The following is a 22377-nucleotide window of genomic DNA, read 5'->3' as shown; positions in this document are numbered from 1 at the left end:
AGCACTTTGGCGATTAAATTAGTCTGAAAAATCTTATTCGCAATCTTTTGAACTCGCTCTTACGTCACCGTACTAACGCAGGCTAAATCTTTATATAGTAAGGAGATATAATTCTTATATTCTTTTCATGGTGAAATTTGATTCATCAGTAGGTTGCCTTCTATAACAATCCAAACCAATTTGGACAAGGTAGATCTTTTTTTATGGATATCATCGGATATAACGATTTCTCCAATATCTGAGCTTTTATGAAAAATATGCCTTTGGATGGAAATGGTGTCTAAGTTTTCGTGTATTATTACCAAAATGAGTAAATAAAAATATTAGGCGAAATAGTGTAGGGTATCTATGCCAGACTATAATGTTCTTACTTGTTTTTTGGTTTAGCTAGTTGGCTAGTTTAGAAGTTTCAGTCTTTATTCTCAAGGTCAAATCTGGTCAATTAGCTTGAACATGCGAGAATTTTCTTCAATTATTTCATCGTCAAGGTTAAGCCAATGTGTTATCTTCACGATCGAAAAGTTATAATAACAGTCCCATGTTATTCTCATTTTAACAGTTTATCGATAATCAGGAAACAATGATCGAAATACCTTTTAAAGAAATGTACGCCGCGATCCTCTTAGACTGAGTACACTCTGCGTTTAGTTGGCAATCGATGAAGATTATTTTAGTCTGAAATCTATTGTGAAAAACGTCTTGAAATACGTTTATGTTGAGAAGTTAGCAAACAGAGTACTCATCTTGCCTATAATTCTCTCGTACTTAAAGTATTGGCTGAAAGCTTACGCTTACGGTCCATCTAGGATACATGTGATCGCGGATAAAACATCTTGAGGTAATCGGTCGTCTGTCTTTACCCTAACGCCTCCCTTATATATACGATTTTTTTAGTAGTAACACTTTTTAGATGAATAAACTCTTCGTCAGGCAAGAACACTTCAATTACCGCGCTTAGATCAATTATATATATAAACGATGTCCTCAACGATCTTATTCCCGAGTCCAAAATTTTCATTTCATTGTTAAAGAGAAAAACTTCCAGGGATGGGCATTTTCAACAGCTATCTGACCACAGCTGCTTAACTTGCCAGGATGAAAGTCAACATATGCCCTCAGGACAATCTCATCAATATAAAATAATAAGAAATAACTATGGCTAGCTGCTCGATTTACCTATCAAGCTGGAAGTGTGTGTACTTTAATCTTGTGTATCGTTTTTTTTTATCTTTCGACTGCGATAAGATTATGTTTCCTTCCCAACTGTTCCATATTTTATTTGCCAAAGACGCAATAGTCATGTTATTAGACGTAGGAAGACAGTTTGTTCGCTAAATTGCAAATGTGTGGCTCGTGTTTTGATAGAATATCTCTTTTAAGGCAGTTCAGTTGTTTTGCTTAGCGCTTCTCTTCTTTCCCCCGTTAAGTCTTTTAACGGCGGATTGCAATTCTTAGTTAGAAGCGATTCTAGGACGGTGGAAATTGCACTTAAAAATCGAATATCAACTTCTGTTAGCTAAGTCATCTCCCGTTTTTTTTTTTTTTTTTTTTGAAAAATATGAAGTGATAAATATAATATTTGAAAAATGATTTTTCGTAAAAAAGTTGCTAGCAGTCACCTCAATGGTTTGTTATAATGTTTTACGTATGTAATCTCTGCTTGTATATACACACACGTACATCGACAGGTAATTTTGTGGTTTATTCTTATGTGGTTTCTTTTAGTTTTTCGTCCTTTTTAATATAAACACAATGCCAATGATGACGTCATTAACATCTGCAAATATGCTCAACATAACGTCAGAAACGTTCAAATCAAAAACCAATTGTTTGCATAGATTTCAATTCTGCATGCACGCAGAAGCTGCAAAACCCCTATAATATTCTCTTTAATCGTATTTACTATGTCATCTTCCTTACTCTTAATTTTAATTACTTTTATAGCGCATGCTCTCTATCCGTACAAATAATTTATTATACCGGCGACACTGAAGATAATATAAAACAATAACAAAAGAAAAAAAAAAAAAAAAAACAAACTAAATAAAAAAGGAAAAACATAGTGCCACGTATACATACATACGAATGCGTACACACTTATGTAAATGATTAATTTAGAAATTAAAAATTCATCACCAGCCAGCTCCCTGAGACAAACAACAATGGGTAAGTCAGTTAACTAGTCAACTAACCCTTCAACTGTCATACAAGTTTAAAACGTGCCTGCATATAATCTACGTTTCCATCATGTTTGCACACTTTTTCACGTTACGATATGATTTTTCTTGCTAAAGCTGTTGCTCTCCTGCTCATCTTATATGATTAACGCATCTAGGCAGAGCATCGAATATATAAATAAATAAATATGTCATTACGACCATCCATCACTAGGCTATATCAGGATTGTTAAAAGCGCGTGAAAGATCACGTAGAAGCAAATATATAGCAATCGCCTTTGAAGTGAAAATGAAGACAATTAGATGCCAATTTTATCCGTTTTATGAGCATCTTTCGATTTATATCGAAACCAAGTGTCTTGTATGTCTTGGACTACAAATAAGAGGCTTTGTACAACAAATGCGTTCATGATTAACGTAATATCGTAAATTAATATTCGTTTGCGTAGAAGTAAGAAGTTTTATGCATAGAAACCTAAAACTGGGCCTGCATATAAACAAACCACTTTCATCGCATTAAGAAGGAGACAACAATTTTGACATAAGTCGAAATGTAAATTTACATTAATAATTTACGAATCTGAAAAGTACGGTCCGAATATCCATTGAAAGTATCAAACAGTTTATAAGCAAACTTGTTTCGATAAGTAAATAAATATATGTAATTGGAAATGTATAGCTATAACAGCAGCTGAAAACTATTGCTAGAAGTTGTTCTTCTCTGATAAGGCGAAGACTATCGAACTTGAAAACCATCCAAAGCTTAATCCATTAGCATAAATTACTCATAGTTATTACAATAAAGCCGGTGAGTATAATTCATACCTAATGTCATAATCGTGCTTGTACACTGACCCAAGCTTACAGGTGTGTACATACGTACCCACACACCCACAGCATACATCTGGAAAGAATTTCAATTTTATATATAAACGATTAGGGATTTTTTTTTTTTTCAAAAAAAACTACAACGATTTCTCTCTTTTTAAGCCTGGCTTAGAGAAGAATGACTAGCTCTTAAGTCAGTGGAACTTGTACGAAGTCATTGTGGAACGCTGTTAATTAGTTTCTTGCAATATTATTGTAAACCTTCGATAAATGAGCCCACTTTCGACAATTCGATAATAGTTGAATTTTGGTTTCATATATATATATATATAGATATACATCACTTGTGGAAGGACTTGAGACAAATTCAACTTTTATCATTCTGCTCACCTAGCTTTTTATTAAAATCTTGTCTATTTGTCTATCCGCCGCATATTCTTCTATTCAATCTGTAAGTCGATCTTTCCGGGATATTTTTCTGACTAAACACTGATGTGTTTTGGTCCTGGGAGGATTTCTACTGAAAATCAGTTCACTTTCCTATTTTGAAAAGTCATTGCATAAATACCTGTATTAAGCGAAGAAGTGGTAAAGGTATTTATTGATCGGCCATGGCCAACTGGAGTGCTTTTATTTATTTGTATATATATATATGTGTATATATATGTATATATATTTAAGTGGGTATATACATGAATATTCATTTTGCCACAAACGAAATAATGCAAATTATTCTTCGTAGTCGTAGATTGTCAGTAAACCTTTCCATTTAAATTGAAAAGAAAACAAGACAGAATGATATTCAATAACAAACTTATTTACAATTATTTACATGTAGTTTAAAGTGGGCGGTCAGATCAAAGTTGCGCAATTAATTAAAGAAACCATCAAAGAGATCTGAAACCACTGATGCTACTCCCACTACCACTACTATTGCTACTACTATTGTTACTAAACTATTACTGTTACTACCACTACTATTACTACGGTTGCTACTACTACTCTATTACTATTAACGCTAATACTATTATTAATATAGCTACTAATGTTATAGCCTTCAATACTACTAAGCAATTATATAATATGTACAATGTGCAATAATGCGTTTGTCAATAAAAACCCAAAAAAGTTTGCATGATAGCATTTTGCTGCTTAGAGAGAGAGAGAAAGAGAGAGAGAGAGAGAAAGAGAGAGAGAGAGAGATAGAGAGAGAGAGAGAGAGAGAGAGAGAGAGAGAATTATAGAAAAATTTTAATTCCTTTTAGTTTTAAACATTTTATGTGTAACATGAAACTATTATATTATTACCATAGGTAGCAGTGAGGACGACATGGACGAAATCTGGTAAAAGCACTTCAACATCTTAATCAAATTGCAAAAAAGACGATAGGAAAGCTCATAACATCAGCGGGGTTGGATCCCTCAACAGACACCTGTCCCTCTTCACATATATTTATTGCTCTCGATCGGTTAATTGATCCGTCTGTGTCCGTTCAATTATGATATTTTACCTTGGCTTGGTCATCTGCTCATGTGCATTTCCCATTTTGCTCTCTTCGTGAATTTCACTGTTTTTCCACTTTTTCATTTATTCAGACATTTATAGGTCCATCATGTTGGTCCACTTGTAGGTTTTTCTATCTATCTACTTGCTTTTCCATCTGTCCGTTTGTCCGTCTCTTTCTATATCGTTCTCTTTGCTGACATCTCTCTCCGCCCATTCAACCACTTTCTTTTGTATGCTCATCCCCCCGGCCCATCCATCGACTAGTCTAATCGGCTTTGTTTATATGCATACTAATTGAAGCTCAACTTGGCAAAATTTGCAGGAAATTATATATAAGCTTTTCGTCAATAAATGGATTTCGATCTGAAGTATAAAAATATAATATATATTACGATTAAAAAACCTTACGACTATCATATATTATTTGCAAAGACCGGATGACAGGCATTTTAGGAAATTGTATATGAATATGTGTCTTCTTAGTTTTTTTATTGAAATTTTCAAATAATTCTTTCTATAAAATTTCTCTAATACCTTTCTGCTTTTGTCCAATTCTGACAATTTTTATAGAAATTGAACTGAATCATATTTTGTACACTTGTAAACCAAGCAGGTATGACATGGTATGTAGGCTAAAGTGATTCACAATTATTTTTGACAGTTTATTGATTTTCTAACATATGTAGAATTGGAAACGAATTGTAAAATATCTCAAATCTAAATTGTTTTGCTTTTTTCTTTTATGTAAAGTAAACAATTTTAAATATATTTAACTTATTTTACCAGCTACTTGATCAATAATTTCCGCGACCAACATATACACATCGCTTCAAACAACGAAATACACATTGTAATGCTTGCTTCAAATATATGTAAAAGTGAAATAACTTACATAATTTCATGTCCTTTCGGTCATTACTTGACCAGCTACAGTGGTTTTAGTGATGCAACACTTTCGATACACACAACTCTTGACCGAACGTGGATTTCTGGTGATAAACTGTGTCATTGAAATCGCTTTAAAAACACTTGCTTAAACATTGTATGGTTAAGTAGCGGTAACTTTTCTCTATGAAAGCGCGCCTTTCGGTTTCGACCATTGCTGGTAGCCAAAAAAAAAAAATTACTTTGAAAAAGATAGCTAGCCTTCTAAGGGCATCAAAAGCCAATGCATTCATTATTCGGGCTATGACAAAAATTTTTCTTCACACGTGTACCGGGTGTTCTTAAAAGGCACGAATCAACATTGAATTGAATAACACTAAAATGTATTTTAGTGGGCTCTTAGAAGTTGGATCGGAAAAAGAGGCAAAGAGAAATGTTAAAGAAGCGTTGGACTGATTTTATAATTGTTGAGGAAGACTAGAATGTTTCCTTATTTAATGAATCTTTCCATTCACGAAAGTCTGGTGATGACTATCGCCTTAATTGAGTTCATCTTTCAATTCATTAAGCCTGTTACGACTATGCATTTTAAGTTGTAGATAAAAAACGTGGAGAAAAATTCAATAGAATCAATAAAAAAGAAAAAAATTTTGTAAGAAAACTGGCAAAATTATTATTTTTTTCCCGAAAATTATTGATCAACATATAAGTGTATGCATATATATATATATATATATATATATATATATATATATATACATATATATAGCAATAGGGTTATTATATGCATACATTTATTATATACATATATTATATATAAATGTATATACATTTACATATAATGTATACAGAAATATGTACGCTTATGTATATATACGTTTTTTGATAAATTGTTTGTCAATTTATTACACTTGAACTATTATAACCTGATTCGTTCGTTAACATTCAATCAAAAAGTTAAAATAATTCATGTGTAAATGTTTACATACATATAATGTTATACATACAAATACCATTATACATAAATATACGTGAATGTCAACCTCTTATGAACGGTGAAATGCAAAAATTAAATCAAAATAACAAGAGAATGAATATTATGATAAGCGAAAGCGTCCTGGGATTCCATGTGAAACGTTGAAAGATAAATGTGTAAATATACCAGATTTGGAAAAAAAAAAAAATCTCTTCATCACACATATTTTATAAGAACAAATGCAAAAATGTTTTTTCACGTCGTGCATGGACGTTCACATATCTGCGATCTCTAATAATTCTATAAAGATGTAATGCAAAATTCTCCAACTATGGCACAGAAAGCAGCATCCGATTTCTGTTTTAAATATTTGTACAAAACTTTATATAAACATCTGTTCTGCTATGCAAGTTAAGCAATGCCTTGAAAGTTTCGTGTGAGGGTTTTTTTTTTTTAAACGTTTTTGCTATTGTAGGATATGGTTGTTGACAAATCATTCCTACTTCAGAATTTCATTTGTAAACATTTATCAATTTTTCGTAAAAGGTGCGTATGTGATTTTTATGACACGCATTGCTTTCAATACCGATAATTGACCTGGGAAGGCGAATGCAATTAAGCTTATAAAAGTTGTCTAGATTTGAAGCGTACCGTATGCGATGGGCATAACTAGCGACTGAGATTATAAGGCATAAACAAACAATCATATATGACCTCCATTCCGCAATGGCATGTGGTGGAAGCAACGCATATGCTCGATTCATAAATGGTGATTTTCTTAAAATGATACAAGATTTTATATAGCAAAAAACAAAATCGAACTGTTGAAAAGTCTTCAATGAAGGTCATTGTGCATATATTTCATATAAACAACTAAAGAAGGCGTGATCATGTTAAATATCTAGAGCAAAACATTTGAAAAAAAATACTATGATTAAAGGGTATAAAGATTACATTTTCTTTGATTGCCGTATTCTCTGGGCTAAACTGTACATCATGATAATAGATGTTCTTGTTATGTGAGAGGGAAACATATCTCGATCGCTTTGCAGCTTTCCCCATCCGATTAGCATCGGCTGGAATATGCGAATTTTATGATTGAATACCAACATCCATTTTCAATGCTTTAACGACTTTTAGAAAACCAGTTATACTCGCATAAAAATTGTAAACAACATTGTCAGTCCTTATGTCCAAGACATTTTGCTTACGGAAGATCCCGCAATTCCAAGCCAGAAATTTGTTGCGGGTGATGATTTGTTTTCCACATCTGCTAGAACGTTCAAACCATTTATTAAGAAAAAAAAAAAAAAAATTTTTTTTTTACAAATTTACAGTGGTGTTACCCCCTTACATGATTTTTTTTTTTCCAAATAGATGTCGAATTTATTATATTGTAGATCTTGAATTCTTGCCATAGCAAACGTCCTGAAAATGTAGGCATTATAACTAACTGACTAACTAAAAAATACTGAGCTTTATTTTGTTTACGATAAGAAATCAATTATTATCTTTTAAAAAAGCTAAGGTTATGTAGCGAGAAAAAAACACACATTTTCAATTATAAATTTGCTTTAACTTTCTCAACTCGCGATAGTTTTAATTAGGTTGACAGTTTACAAATCTCCATATTACGATTACTTGACAAGATCACTGCACCCTTTTCGATGGACATAATCAAATATTTATAATTTAAGCTTTTACTCTTAAATTAAAATTTTTGTCAAAGTTGTAAACAGCTGTGTAGTTTTTTTTTTTTTCTAAAGCTGATATGTGCAATAAGGGAAATTATCGGTAAAATTTTACAATTTTCATGCTGTACACGATTGCACATATTTAAGTGTAATCAAATATTAAAAAAAAATAAAAAAAATACTTATATCGTTATCTACGGTACGTCGGCAATTGTAGGCAATCACGTTTTTATCCTTCTTATATAATTTAATTTTTTTTTTTTTTTTTTTTTTTTCTTTCTTTAGTCAACTCAAACTCTCTTAGCAGAACAAACGCCTGTCAGCCTGTCATTGTAAGGGATTACAAGTAAAATTGCCTTAAAATTTGTCTATTAGACGTATTGTTACTTGTTCGGCAGGCTGTAATATAAGATTTTATTAGATATATATTGACCACCTAAATATGAGATGAATAATAGCCCTCAATAAGATCGTAGAATGACATATAGCTGCAGGATGACTATTGACGAATCTATATGATAGGCAGATAGCGCCAACCTTCAAACGAAATGAATCAAAATTTTATAGCATTTCGACCAAGTTAACACACAAAATGCAAATATTTCAACTCCTTTACAAAAAAGAAAAGTAATAGTAGTAGTAATGTATAAGTATATACATATATATATATATATATGCATATATATTCCATTTTTTAATTTTTATTTTTATTCTACTGGTACACATCTCCCCGACATATGTTCACATTATCAGCCAATTTGCATCTTTCGCTTGTTTTTTCACAGAGATAAAGGTTAAGCGGGCTTTCGTGTGCTTAGCGACTTTTGTTAGGGAAAAAAGTGATTCGATTGATTTGCATTCAGTTTTTGGTGAAAAGTAAAGCCAAGAGCCCCAACTTACTTAAGATGTTGACTGTGACTTTAAGTGAGCCTAATGTTTATAAGTGGCACAACCACCTTCACGGTAGGCCGAGAACCACCGACGAAAACGTCGGACCAATGAAGAAAATTGCTGTAAAGAATCTTCGAATCACTCGTGGAGAAGGAATTTTTGAATGACGTTAACAACGACGGAGATTTGCGCGAAAGAGCCATAAGTGGTCGTGAAACATAGATATGTGTTTATGAGGTCAAAGCAAAAGCCATTTATCACAATGAAAGTGGCTAAAAAGAGCCAAGACCGAAAAAAGCAGCGAAATGTGAAGGTTTTCCTTATTCTCTTCTTCGATTACAGTGGCGTGGTGCATTGTGAGTTCTAGCCAGAAGGTCGTACGGTCAATGAGGAATACTACTTTTCGCTTAAAGTAATACGAAGAAAACGTCTGAAATTGTGAAACGTCATTGCTTGTTCATAATTTTTTAACCAGACACAACACTGTATTCATGCCTTAGCCTCCACTTTGACTAGGCCCCCTAGAAGTTTTCTCTGTTCCCAAAATTGAAAAGACTCGTCAAAGCCTATATTAGAAAATTTTTCGAGTATTCGAACAAGAGCTGGCACAATTATATTATATCTTTGGGGGATTACTTGGACGCGGACAAAATACATAGATATGAAGAAATAAATGTTTTGCGGGAGAAATAAAAGCTTGCTTTTCTTTTGGGGGCACACTTCATATAGGTGTTCAAGTGAAATGTTATTCCATTCCTCCGATGAAATCTTAATAATCTGGCTATAATGCGTACGTATATATGCATATGTACATATATGCAGTTTTTTTCGTACATATTTTCACATATTTATTTGAAATCAAGCCGTGAACTAACTATGTTTATATTTATGTTTATCATAAATGCTTATGCATGCATTAGCGTTCTTTGCAATCGTTGCTTTCTCTTATGTATCTGATCGCCATCAAGTTTTCTCTTATACTGCTTTCTGGCTTTATTATATATATATATATATATGTATATATATTTATTTTATTTTTTTTTTGCTTTTTCTTTTTAGATTACTTTATACGCCTCATTAAATTTAACTATAAAGCGATAAACAAAATCAAAGTGTTACTCGTTTCCGTCTGCTGTGTGTTCTTCTTCAGCAATTTTTTTCATTTATTTTCATTTTTTTATTTCATATATATATATATATATATATATACATTGTTGTAGACAATATAGCATTTCTTCTCCATTTTTTTCCTCTTTTTGGTCTTTTAAGTGCACACGTTGTAAATAATATCTTATAGATATTATTATTCCCTCTCTCGTTCTTTTTCTCGTTCATAATTTCGTGACATTCATAAAATCATTTTCTCGTACATAACAAAGGGAAATAAAAGGTAAAAAAATTATATAAAAAAAAAAAAAAAAAAATGAAAAAATGAAAAAATGAAAAAAAAATTTTCTTTTACACATTTTGATATTATTATGGAAATGCCAACGCACTCCGTTACACGCTATGCTTTGTATTTAGAAGTATCCAGTTTTTTTTTTTCTACTGAGTATGTTAAAGCTATGCTGCTGCCTTGTTTAGAGCTCCGGTAGAACAAGAAAGATTTTGAAAATGCTTGTATGCAAACACACAAACACACACACACACACACATCATATCACACACACATATGCATCTATGTGTACGCATACGCATATAAATTCATTCGGTTGTTTGGAAAACATTACTTGACAAAAACATCAACTTTTAAGGAAAAGGAAGCAGAATTTTTTATATCTATTTATATATGCAGATATAAATGAAATTTTTCCGTCTGTTCCGTACATCTGAATATTGCCAAAAAGTTTTATTTTATTTTATTTTCTTTTTTACTATAAAGCAATATTTCTTCCTGTTTTTTTTTGTTTTGTATCTCTTCTTACTTTTATTGTTCTATTTTCTTTTCTTTTCTATTTAATAAAAATTTCCTTTTAAACACCAATTTCTTTAAACATCATACACTACAGCTGCAGTAGAGGAAGGGTTAAACACTCTGTTCCTGTATATATATATATATATATATATATATATATATTGTGTTAACTTCATTTCCACTTAACGAGTTTGGCTTGTGTTTAGCAATAACGTCTTTGCAAAAATTTGCCTTAGTGTGTTTTCTGCTCTTTTATCCGATAATTGGTTGTTTTTCCAATTTAAGTATAAAATAGTAGTCAAACCCACACAATCACCATAATCAACAACAGTCGCAGGCAACAACGACAGCAACAACGATAAAAGCAGCAGTAGTAGACTTTAACATTGAAATTTTTTGCGTTTGTTTAGTTGTAGTGGAACAAAACAATTTTCACTATAATCACTTAGTGTAACGTGGTAAAGTGGATGGTCGGAGTTAAAGAAGAAAACAGAATAGAAAAATCAGCAAAAAAAAAAAAAAGAAAGAAAAGTGAAAAATTTTCGCTTTTGCAATTACTGTCTAAATAGTGTTAATGTTGTTGTTGTTGTTGTTGTTGTTGTTGTCATTTACGTTGTTGTATTATTTCACTTATCACTTAGGCGGTATAATTTGTAAGCTGGACAACTATATACATATACTTTCTTATCTTCAGTTAGCAACTATTTAATAACGAATATTATAATATTAGCTCAAAGTAAAGGCCAACGATTCAACTAACAATAACACTACAGCACACTTGATAAGACAGGTAAAGTTGTTTTAAAGCCATTCGAAGTTATATATAAAATTTTGCCGTCCAACCTAAACGTATATTACTTGTATTCCGCCCTTTGCTCAAATAATAATAATAATAATGATGATAATAACAGCCTTACGGTGTTAAGTGTTACTCTAAACGTTCGTTAATAATATTAATTTCAAGCAACAACAATAACCAAGGCTTGCTGTTTTAGTTGGAAAATAGTTATAATATCTAGAGCGGTATGACAAGAGAGGCCAAGTTAAAAAAATAGAGATATTCTACAAGAACAGCCATGTATCCATTTTGATTATTTCAAGTCGCAAACATTAATAATTTCTTTTCATTTTGTTTAATATCTGCACTTATAAAAACTAGTCCCGTTTTTTAGTGACCGCACTTTGATATCATTCGTTAACGATCCTTTTGGCGTTTGTTTTTGATAAAAGAAATCTATATTGTTTGATAATTTGGAAAAAATGAATTTTTTAAGCATCAATTAGTCACTTTTGTAAAAAAAATTACGGACAGACGGACAGACGGGCAGACGAATATACGGACATGCTTAGATGCATTCAGAATTTGAAAGTGTACTCTGCGGAATATTTGAATTAAATTTTGATATACTAAAATATTGGGGTAGGCGTGGTCAATGTATCCCATTTTTGTGCACAGATGCTATGCGTTCACATATTTGTACATTTATTTGCTATCGTTTATGAGTAATGCGCCAAAAACCAATTTTTCATTCCCTTTGAAAAACAGAGGTGTTCTCATTTTACGTGGGCGTGCCTTTCGACCGTTTTAGCCCATTTTCAGTACCGATCTGCGTGCAAGAACTTCATATGTCTTTGTTACATTAGAAGTTGAAAGCTTCATTTTTGCGGCCAAGAGAATGTTTACAACAGACATTATACAGATGGACTGACATACAGGCGGACAGATGCTTAAATTGATTTAAGTACGATGCTGATCAAAAATATATATATATATACTTTTTGAGAGATCTCTAACGTTTCCTTTCGGGCGTTTTAACAAAATACATTTACCGTCTATCCTTCGGTGATGCGTAAAATGACAAGCATGTAAGACGTATCCGCCTTAGTAACCGAGCAGAAAAAGAATCTCGACTAGCAAATCAATGGTCGTGGGTTCAAAGCCCAAATGCTACGGTAGATTCTTCGATGCTCTCAGACGCTAGTATTTTAAGACTTTAACCGTTGAATTTATTTCTTCAGTTAAATTAATTGTAAGTCACTGTAAAGCATTTGCATCATATAGGTCCATGTTTAGACTACGTCTTGTACGGAGGTTTTCATAGAAAGCACGCCCTTATATCGTGGCAAAGAATAATTTGTAGTTAGGTGAAAAATAACGAGATCCCTAACTAGTTAGTGAAATTTGCTAAATTTGGATCACATCCGGTCAAACGTCTTTGACATCCTCCAATACACCGAAAAGAGCTAATTTTTGATAGTTTAGTTGATGAAAATCAGGCCATAGCAACAATGTAACGCAATAATTAAGCGCGTGGAGTTAGGATTACATTGATTCTCTTTCTTAGACCGCATCATAAACGAAAGTCTCTCATGATAAGCAAGCTCTTATCAGGCATTAGAATTCAATTCGTAGTTTCTTGTGATGGCGACAAATGAGAAATACTAAAATATGTAACGGTGCGAGCTTCCACGAAAAGTATGCCTTGGTGAGCTTTGCTCGACTGTAATGTTCTCACTTGTTCTTGATTTGTAAACTTGAGATATTTGTGCCAATAGTTCCACACACAAGTATCCAAGTATCTGCCATTAATTAGAAACTAAAGATTCTTGCTCATTGTTTGTTATTGTGAGAGGGTCAAGGCCATTTTCTGATGTGGTCGGTGAACATCAGCCTAGAGCACATATGCCAAACTTTTGTTTTCTTCCGATTTTTGTTTTTTTACTAATTTTTTTTTTTTAATAGCACACGACAGGTGGCGATATCTCTGACGCGACAGAGTTCTCTATTTACTATTTTTTTCCACTTTCTATGGAGGCTATAAAAAAAAAAAAAAAAAAAAAAAAAAAATAATGATAATAATAGTAATTGTTTGAGTTGGAGACGATGCTTTAATTTTACTACAAAATTAAATATTTAATCGCTCCGTTTAGCCTCTGTAATTCAAATTTTGAATCTCTGCTAAAAAACTGTAATAAAGAAAAAGAAAAAATTCTGAGCCTAAGACAAAAAACGGAACGAAAAGCATTAGCGATAAAAAGTTTAATGAATAAAAATATAAAGATAGAAATTTTTTGTAATATCACAAACCTCTTTTCTTTATAGAGTGATATATATATATATATATATATATATATATATGTCATTGAGTTTTAAATTTTGAGTTTCTCGCTTAGAACGTTTTATTTATACTAAAAAAAATTGATGTGACTTGCGTGATATGTATTTCAAAGTACCGTTATTTTAAAATTTATATATTTATTTATTTTTTGTTTTTGCATTGAGCAGATATGTTTTGATATCCATTTAAAAACTTTGATTAACGTATCAGCAAACGTATGCATCTGTTGGGTGATTGCGACAAATGAATATATGTAATATGTATGCATATACATATGAAATTTAATATAAGTTAATTGCATAATAAGCTACGCAACAGATATGACTTTTATTTTTCGATATATTAAAATTACGGTCCCTGAAATAAGCAGTGATCTAATACATCAGTCAATAATTTCATAGGATTACATATAAAGGTTCGCGCCGTTATTCACGAATCCATCCGTCAGCTGAACTGAGTCAAAATTTCATCACGTACCAACCATTAGTTCACAAGTTACACTTGTTTGTGTTGTTGATATTAGTTTTGCAATTTTCAAAACTATTAGAAAATACCTTTCTCTTGTGCTGATCAGGCGGCGTTGCTCCTAAATGGGAAAATATGCCGCTTAAGCAAAGCAGTAGCTTGACAAGTTGTGTCCGTCGAGACATATGGTACAGAACTAGTTTCCTAATTAAATGCTGATGTCGAATCCTCTGGTTGCCCCAAGACGACGGTTGTTTCAGAGAGCACAAAGAAAAAGTGAATAAATTCGTTTTCGAAGACAGACAACGAAAGTTACATGAGACAAGAAGCCAGCTTAACGATATCGGAATGCAGTGTATTTAGTATGTGTCCGCGAGAAAGCGAGATATGACAATGGATGAAACATGAATTTGTTACTGCAGTCGAGAGTCAAATTGGTGGTCGGTCAAGTGGACAGCAACCGCGCAAAAGCCATCCAAAGCGAGAAAAAATGCAAAAATCGGTCCGTATTTCCGGATACGCGTATTATAATATTCATCGACTATCATGAAAACTAACAAACGATATATAATGAATATTACCTAGCATTATTTAGTGAGTTTGACTGATGAAATTGAAAGGAAAAAAAAAAAAAAAGAACAGACCTCATGTGAACACAAAGTAATACATAGATAGATATGGAGAAAAAGACACACAGACAGACCAAATTCAATTTGAAAAATGAATGATGTAATAAAAGTTGTATATATCCATAATTGGCGTAGGGTGTAAGCACCCATATACATGCACTCATTTTTCGACGGAAAGCATTATAATATACAAAGAGATATAGACGTGTTTTTTTTTTTTTTTGTTGTATGATGCCAATGCATTTAGATCGGTATCAATTTAATATGGCTATTATGAATCCATTTAAGTTATAACCTCTTAACAATATTAGAAAGGAAACATTCAAAATATAAATATTTACGACGAACTCTTTCAAATGTAACTTTACATTATACAAAATCGAGATCAATGTAGGATAAGCCCATGAATTTAACCATTTAAAAATTTCGTTCTTCATTTAAGGAATAGGAAGGCAACCGATTCAATATCAAGATGGTAAGCATCGTTGATATTTATATTTCGACTTAAGGTATATGGGTATGTAGGCTTTTTGCTTCGTTTGTTTTGTGTGTTTATTTCATTTTATCTAACATCTGTAGAATGATGCCTCTATGGCAAAATTTCTTAATTTAAAATTGAAAAACAAAAAAAGAAGAGAACAAAAAAAAAAAGCCAAAATGTTAAAAAGAAACGAAAACTCATTTAAATGTTCGTTGAATTGTTTGTTAGCATTTTTTACGCTATGGTTTTTTTTTTTTTTTTTTTACTCCATCCCCCCTTTTACATATGTACATTAAATATATACATATGTGTATATATATATATGTATATATATATATATATATCTGGAGTAATTGCTGGTGTGCAACTGTTTACATGGCTATGCATAAATGTATGTGTTTATATGTGTGTATTTGTGCATAAAAATGCACATTGCACCGCGATTAATGCAAGGAGGCTTTAGTCCTCTCTCTCTCATTCTTCCTTAGCAAACTTCTGATATTGTTCATAAAAATTCCAACTTTTTTAAAGTGAGAAACACGATGTTTGCGTCATGTGCTGGGCATGCATTATGCGTTGATCAGTTGAAAACATTGCTTGGCTAAATTGCTAAAGCAAAATCATATGACTAGCGTTTACATTAACGTTAACATTAACGAAATGTGAAACGAGTAGAGTAAGTGAAAAATTTCATTGATTTTTTTTTTTATTTATTTATTTTTTTTTTTTTAATAGAACTGTAAATGATCTCCTTAAAAGCGTATTGCACTGGAAAGATCAAGACATGATTTTCTATAGCTTTCATAAATGCATCATTGTTTTGTTTGGCAAAAAAAAAGGGTGAAATTTTCAAAATGTTTTCCAATAATTTATATACGTTCCACGCGCAGCGCATAACCTCCTAAACATTATGTTTTCCACTTTAAAGATTGTAAGCGTAAGCAACTAAAATTAAAATCCACCGCCTTTCAACTATACTATGTATGGTATAAGATTTTCCCATATATGCTTACACACGCATATATGCCAGGTTATCCAATCGTTAAGGTTACGCGTACACTTGGTAACGTGTACATAAATATATAGAAGTAAGCATTTTTGCTTACAAGTGTTTATATGTAGACAAGTTTTAAGACAAAAAAAAAAAATTTTTTTTTTTTATTTTATTTATTTATTTTTTTATTTTTTTAGTTATGTTCTTACTGTTGTATGATGTACACACGTACGTATTTAAACATACCCATGTAGATATGTACAATGGTTAGGTTAGGTGAGCGTATTCGTATGTGATTTAGCAAGAAACTTATGTTCATATGAAGTGTCATCTTGTCCGGATCTTAAAAAATGATTTTTCTTCTACTTATACTTCGGGTTATTTATATAATTCATGTCCCTTTACGTAAAGCATATATATGCATATATGTAAGTGTATGTGCACCCATAGTATAGTATGAGTTATATATATATATAACTATATATATATATTCATGTGGCTTCTCTTAGCACCACAAGTTTTAGTTGGGTTTTGTCTTTCATCTGACACCTCACTTGACCTGGTTTCATTGTTTTGCTTATATCTCTAAATGTATATACATATATATATATATATATACCTCTCCCCACCTTTACACTCACTCCATATGTGTGTGTGTGTGTGTGTGTGTGGCTATGTCTACGTTCGCCAACAACAAAATTAAACTTTAAAATTTACACTCTTCTACTTCACCTGCCCAAACGTTTGCATAGCTCACTAGAAAAACAAAAGTAAAGAGGAACCTTCCATTTGGCTTTTGAATATTTAATAAACTATCTTTAGATCTTTCTTTAACCACATTTGCATCTTCAATTTCATGTGCAAAATCTATTGCGAGCATATATATATATATATATATATACATATATATACATATGTTTTTAAAACAGCATCATCACATCATAAATACAATTAAATAATTTGTATAAACTATTTGCATATGAATTTGTGTGTGCACTCAACCTAAGTGAACTATTATTTCTCGAATGTCTTCAGCAAACATGTGTTTTAAAACTAAAAGAAGACTTCGCCACATAATATGGATGAAGACAAAAAAAAAAAAAAAAAGGAAAAAAACAAAAACAAAAACAAAAATGTAATTATCCGTAATATATATTTATTATCATAAAATCGATAACATTTCAAAGTGATAAAAGTGAAAAAGGTGCGACGAAAGCAGATCGAAAAAGTTTCTTTTTTGCTTTTTTTATTTCTCCTTGCCCCCCCCCGTTTTCTCCACCCGTTTTGATCGGACATAAACCATTCCCGTGTTGTATGTGAAAGAAACAATAAACTAATGCGTCAACAACTTGTTTGTGATTTAAAAAGGTCATCGACTGTGTATTAAATGTTTTTCAATAAATTGCATTAAATTTCGTAAATAAATTTTCTTTGCTTTGAGGTAATAAGGTAAACATGGAACACACACTTCCTTCACATATCAAATTCCAAATATGTTAACTTAAAAAGTCTTCAATTTTTTTAATTCTTACTTTAACCACGACTTTAAATTGAGCTAAGTTCAATAGAATGAAGATGAAATACACATATACATGCACTTATTTAGCAAAGACGAATAGATATTTAGTTGTTAAGAGCAACAAGAAACATCCATAGAAGATCGTTTGTGTCGGATAAGTCGAAGTTTCAATCAAATGCGTCAGGCAAGTAAAGGTAAAGAGTCGTCTGACCGAGTATTATTTATACGAGAAATACAAGAATACATAACATTGAGAGGAATGAATCATTCGACTTGGTCTGGTTTGATTCATTATAATCTCACTTACTGTTAGGTGTTTGCAAATATCTTAATCAGCGACTTCTACACGTAAAGATGATTAAAGAATGGGAAATACCAGCGTACATAACAGCGGAATTCGATGTTCGGTTTTGACCTTCCTCTATACAAAATAACACATTTCCATTTAATATTTCTGGCTTATTCAGCGTACGCCGGCGCTAATCATGGATCGCTCAAAATTCTTTTTCTCTCAAAATTCATTACTTTTGATGTTTACTTGAAGAAATTTGCTGCCAAAGTCCATCGAACACGTTCAAACGTTTATGATGATGCTGCTTCATCATATCTTAACTGTGGGTTTTCATTTTACAGAATTGACTGAAAATGTCATTTGCTGCAAGAGTTGTCGAGGACACCCGGTTCCCGATCGGATGGGAAGTTCTGCCACACCCAGCGTACTTACGAAAAATTACACTTGCCATGTACCACATGTGCCACTCAAATCGGCACAGCATGGCTTGGCTGGCAAGCGAGTTCGCAAAGTTGAAGAAGTGCGAACACGGGTCGGTCGGTGCTTTGTTTCTAATAATAATTTCATGTGCAAATTATGTGGACAAAATTTGAAGGATGTGAGTCTATTTTTTCGATCTCAATGCATATCAGATTTGTCACAAACAGTAAGTAATTGAGAACAAAATTTAATTGTTAACATTTTACTTAATAAAATTTCATGATGAATATTGGTCCACGTTTTAACTAATTTGAAATGAATTGAATTTAGTTAAAAAAGCCGTAATAAATTAAGGAATACCATCGCAACATGCTCTGATAGAATGAAAACGCTTTGCGTACGTAGTCATATCGGTGTATTGGGAAATTGGGAGCTAATCATCAAGTGAAAAGGTCTCGAAAACCTGGACCTTCCAAGATAGTTTGGGAATGAGAGTTAAAGAGAGAGAAAATTATTATATTAGCAGATTTCTTCAAATAAACGACAAAAGTAATGAAGGGCCGAAAATGCAACTTTGACCGCTTCATACGATTAGTGTCGGCACACGCTGAATGGATGCCAGGTGGAAAATTGTTATGTGATGTCTCCATGTGCACGGTATCTCCGATTATTTTATCAATTGTATGTAGAACTCGCTGATTAAAAATTAACGGAAGCACATCAAACCAATATTGATAAAATCTATTTCAGAATCTTTTGCGAGAATTCGCTTTGGCTATATAATGGCAATATACCAATGGATCGAAAAGGAATCCTCTTCTGCAATCTGCAATTGTGAACAAATTCTTATAATAAAGCACTTGCTTCGTGATCTATGTTGTGTGTAAACTTTTTCTCCGTTAGAAGAGTCGCATTCGGAACAGCTGATCCTATGGACATTCTGAAATATTAATTTAATATATTACTTTTCTAAAACTCCTACTAGACTCAATATATTATTTTTTTTTTTTTATTTTTTCTCCAAAGTAGAGCCGATAGCCTTTGTTCCTGGTGGTCAAGACTTTCGTTTTCAATTAGTTTAAGAATTTATTTTCATTCTTTCTATGAATTCATTTATATGGTGTCCAAGATTCGTTTTTATGTGAGTACAGTTTATTTGCTTGTTGTTTTTTGTTTGGTACTTTTAACTCCCGTTTTTCTTTCTTTTTTTTTTTTTTTTTATTTTTTTAAGTCTTCATCGCAAATAAAACCGAATGAATACTTTTCGTCGTCATCGTTAGTTAAGGTCAAACTTGACGTCCTGCAGAATCTATTCTTTTTTATGCTCATCTCAGTAAAAGTAATGGTATATTAATTTGTCCGTTCCTGTTGTAACATTCAAAGATGGGCATCCTTGAATACATGAAGTACTTTATAAACATGATTGATTATCTCAAAGCATTTTGTGAGTCTTAAAGAAAGAGGAGACCTTGTGTAAAAATCTTGTATTAAAGTTACAAAACTGAATTTACTAATGAACTTTACTGTACGATATGTAATTGATAAAACTGATAGGCGCAATTATTTGTCTTCTTCTTACTTACATTTAATATCTGTCATCCTGGGTATCATAGATCCGCTAAAAGAAAAGTAAGGTTTCTTAGATGTTATATCCTACAGCACTTGTGCTACAGGATATATTGATTTTGTGCGGACGGATGTAGCGTGCAAAGGGCCTTAAATATATTCATTATTATTTTCTGAATTGAAGTCATTTTCTGAATCGATCTAAGCCTGTGCGTCCGTCTGCAGGTCTTTCCATATAAATTTGGTACATATCGTCACGCTTTGATCCAAGGATGAACGCTACTTAAAATCGTTCGAATCGATCCGCTTTTTCGATCACTTCCTCCCATATAACGCCTTATTTTGAATGGTCGGTATATGTAAAAAATTTTAAATATTTTAAAATATATCGACAAAACTCGCGGTGTAATTATATTTCGACATTCTGAAGCGGTAGGAAAAATTTGATTCGGCTAGGGCAAGTTTTTGAGCTCCCCCTTATATAACCGTTCCTACGAAAACGCAATCAATCTTCATACGGTGAAAAGGTCTAATTTTCAATAATGAATTGATAAAGAGATCAACCTTACTGAATTTGGACCACATAGGTCTATTCATGGGATACCATTACATTTCATAAAAGCCCTTATATGCCATAAAACCTAATGTTTTATAATGAACATTTTTTTCAAGAGCGTAATCTTATATACGAATTATGTAAATCAAATTTGAACCACATCGGCCTATTTCTTTGAATCCATTCTATATAATATCTCCTATAAATGGTAATCTCTTAAAAAAAAGGTTTCATTTTTAATATTTTCTAAAGAAAATTGATCGGTCCATAGTAGCAAATTAACTCAAAAAAATGAACAGCGAGCAATTTCGCTCACATCGGTCTATTTTTTTAGATCCGTAAGGGTTATCATAATTAAGCAGGGCTTTTCCTCTACGACGGGTTTTCATGGGAAAAACAACATGAGTTATTATTCATATTTTATTACCTAAACGAGTAATTGACCTGGTCGAAATGATGTAGGGGATTTGAAGGTCGAACTTTCCCGAGTACGATGTTCTTGCTTGTTTCAGTTTATTTTTGTTAAGACTTTAGAACTATTCCAAGTTTTTAAGCATCTTTAGTGGCAGTGGTTTCGTTGTTTTTTGCTTTCTTTTTTTCTTTACCATTTATTCGCTGCTCATTCTTCCTTTTCCTTTTCCTTTTTTTTTTTTCTTTTTCTTTTTCTTTTTCAAACGTAGAGTAATAATATAAGTGCAAAAATAACAAAATAAGGTTCAACTTAAGTTCTTTAACAACGTTTTTCTTTGTGTCAGTAATTTTACGAACTGCAAAACATTTTTGCTTTAAAGAGATAATGCGCGAAACCATTTTCGCACGTGAAAACAACAACAACAACAACAAAAAAAAAAAAAACATGCAATTAATACCGTGTGTACTTTTTTACTTATTCCTTAACTCATACATATCCCAGATGTACGTAGGGTAAGTACATGATGCGTACAACTTTGAAATATGTATTTGAAGACAAATGATCGGCTGTTCTTCTTTAAGTTTTTTTTGATGCTTTTAAAAAAGTATGTAAAAATTTGTTTTTAACACCATTCGTTTTTTGCCTTTAATTTCATATCTAATTTACAATCTATTCGTCGAAAAGGTAGTAAGTGAATGTTATAAGAGAAATCAGTTATTGAACTCAAATGGGAACAACATATAACAATACAAAAAAAAAAAAAAGAAGAAATTATTTAAAGGTTGAAAAATCCATGAAAATACATTTAAAGAACAAAAATGAATTAATTGCCTAATGGAAGATCCAGTATACAACGCCTTTTTAATCTGCTTATTTAAGACTCGATTCACTTAGACGAGATTTTCCCAAGTTAGTTAATATACTGAAATGAAAATTGTATAGAGTATTAGATTAAAAACATTTCCCTTGGATACTTGGATACACTTTTGTTTTTTTTTTTTTTTTTTTTTTTTTTTTTTATTAATATTTTCGATCTACGTATCATTGTCAA

General features: G+C 31.9%; 1 protein-coding gene across 5 annotated transcripts in view; it reads left to right on the top strand.

Moving 5' to 3' along the window:
- Positions 1-22377, top strand: part of LOC119644668 — a 207260-nt gene that overhangs the window by 108484 nt on the left and 76399 nt on the right. For 3 of the 5 annotated variants that reach the window (XM_038044335.1, XM_038044336.1, XM_038044334.1), the window contains exon 1: positions 18677-19018. The exons of 1 other annotated variant lie outside the window; for it this stretch is intronic. In XM_038044335.1, coding sequence (XP_037900263.1) covers positions 18773-19018 — 246 coding nt within the window. In that variant the 5' untranslated portion in view covers positions 18677-18772. Of the gene's footprint in view, positions 1-18676; positions 19019-22377 lie in introns of those variants that run through there. One more of the 5 variants, XM_038044337.1, reaches the window with a different exon arrangement.

This window comes from Glossina fuscipes, unplaced genomic scaffold (assembly GCF_014805625.2).
Source record: "Glossina fuscipes isolate IAEA_lab_2018 unplaced genomic scaffold, Yale_Gfus_2 0, whole genome shotgun sequence".
Classification (NCBI taxonomy): Eukaryota; Metazoa; Arthropoda; class Insecta; order Diptera; family Glossinidae; genus Glossina; species Glossina fuscipes.
This window is presented reverse-complemented; position numbering and strand designations above follow the sequence as displayed.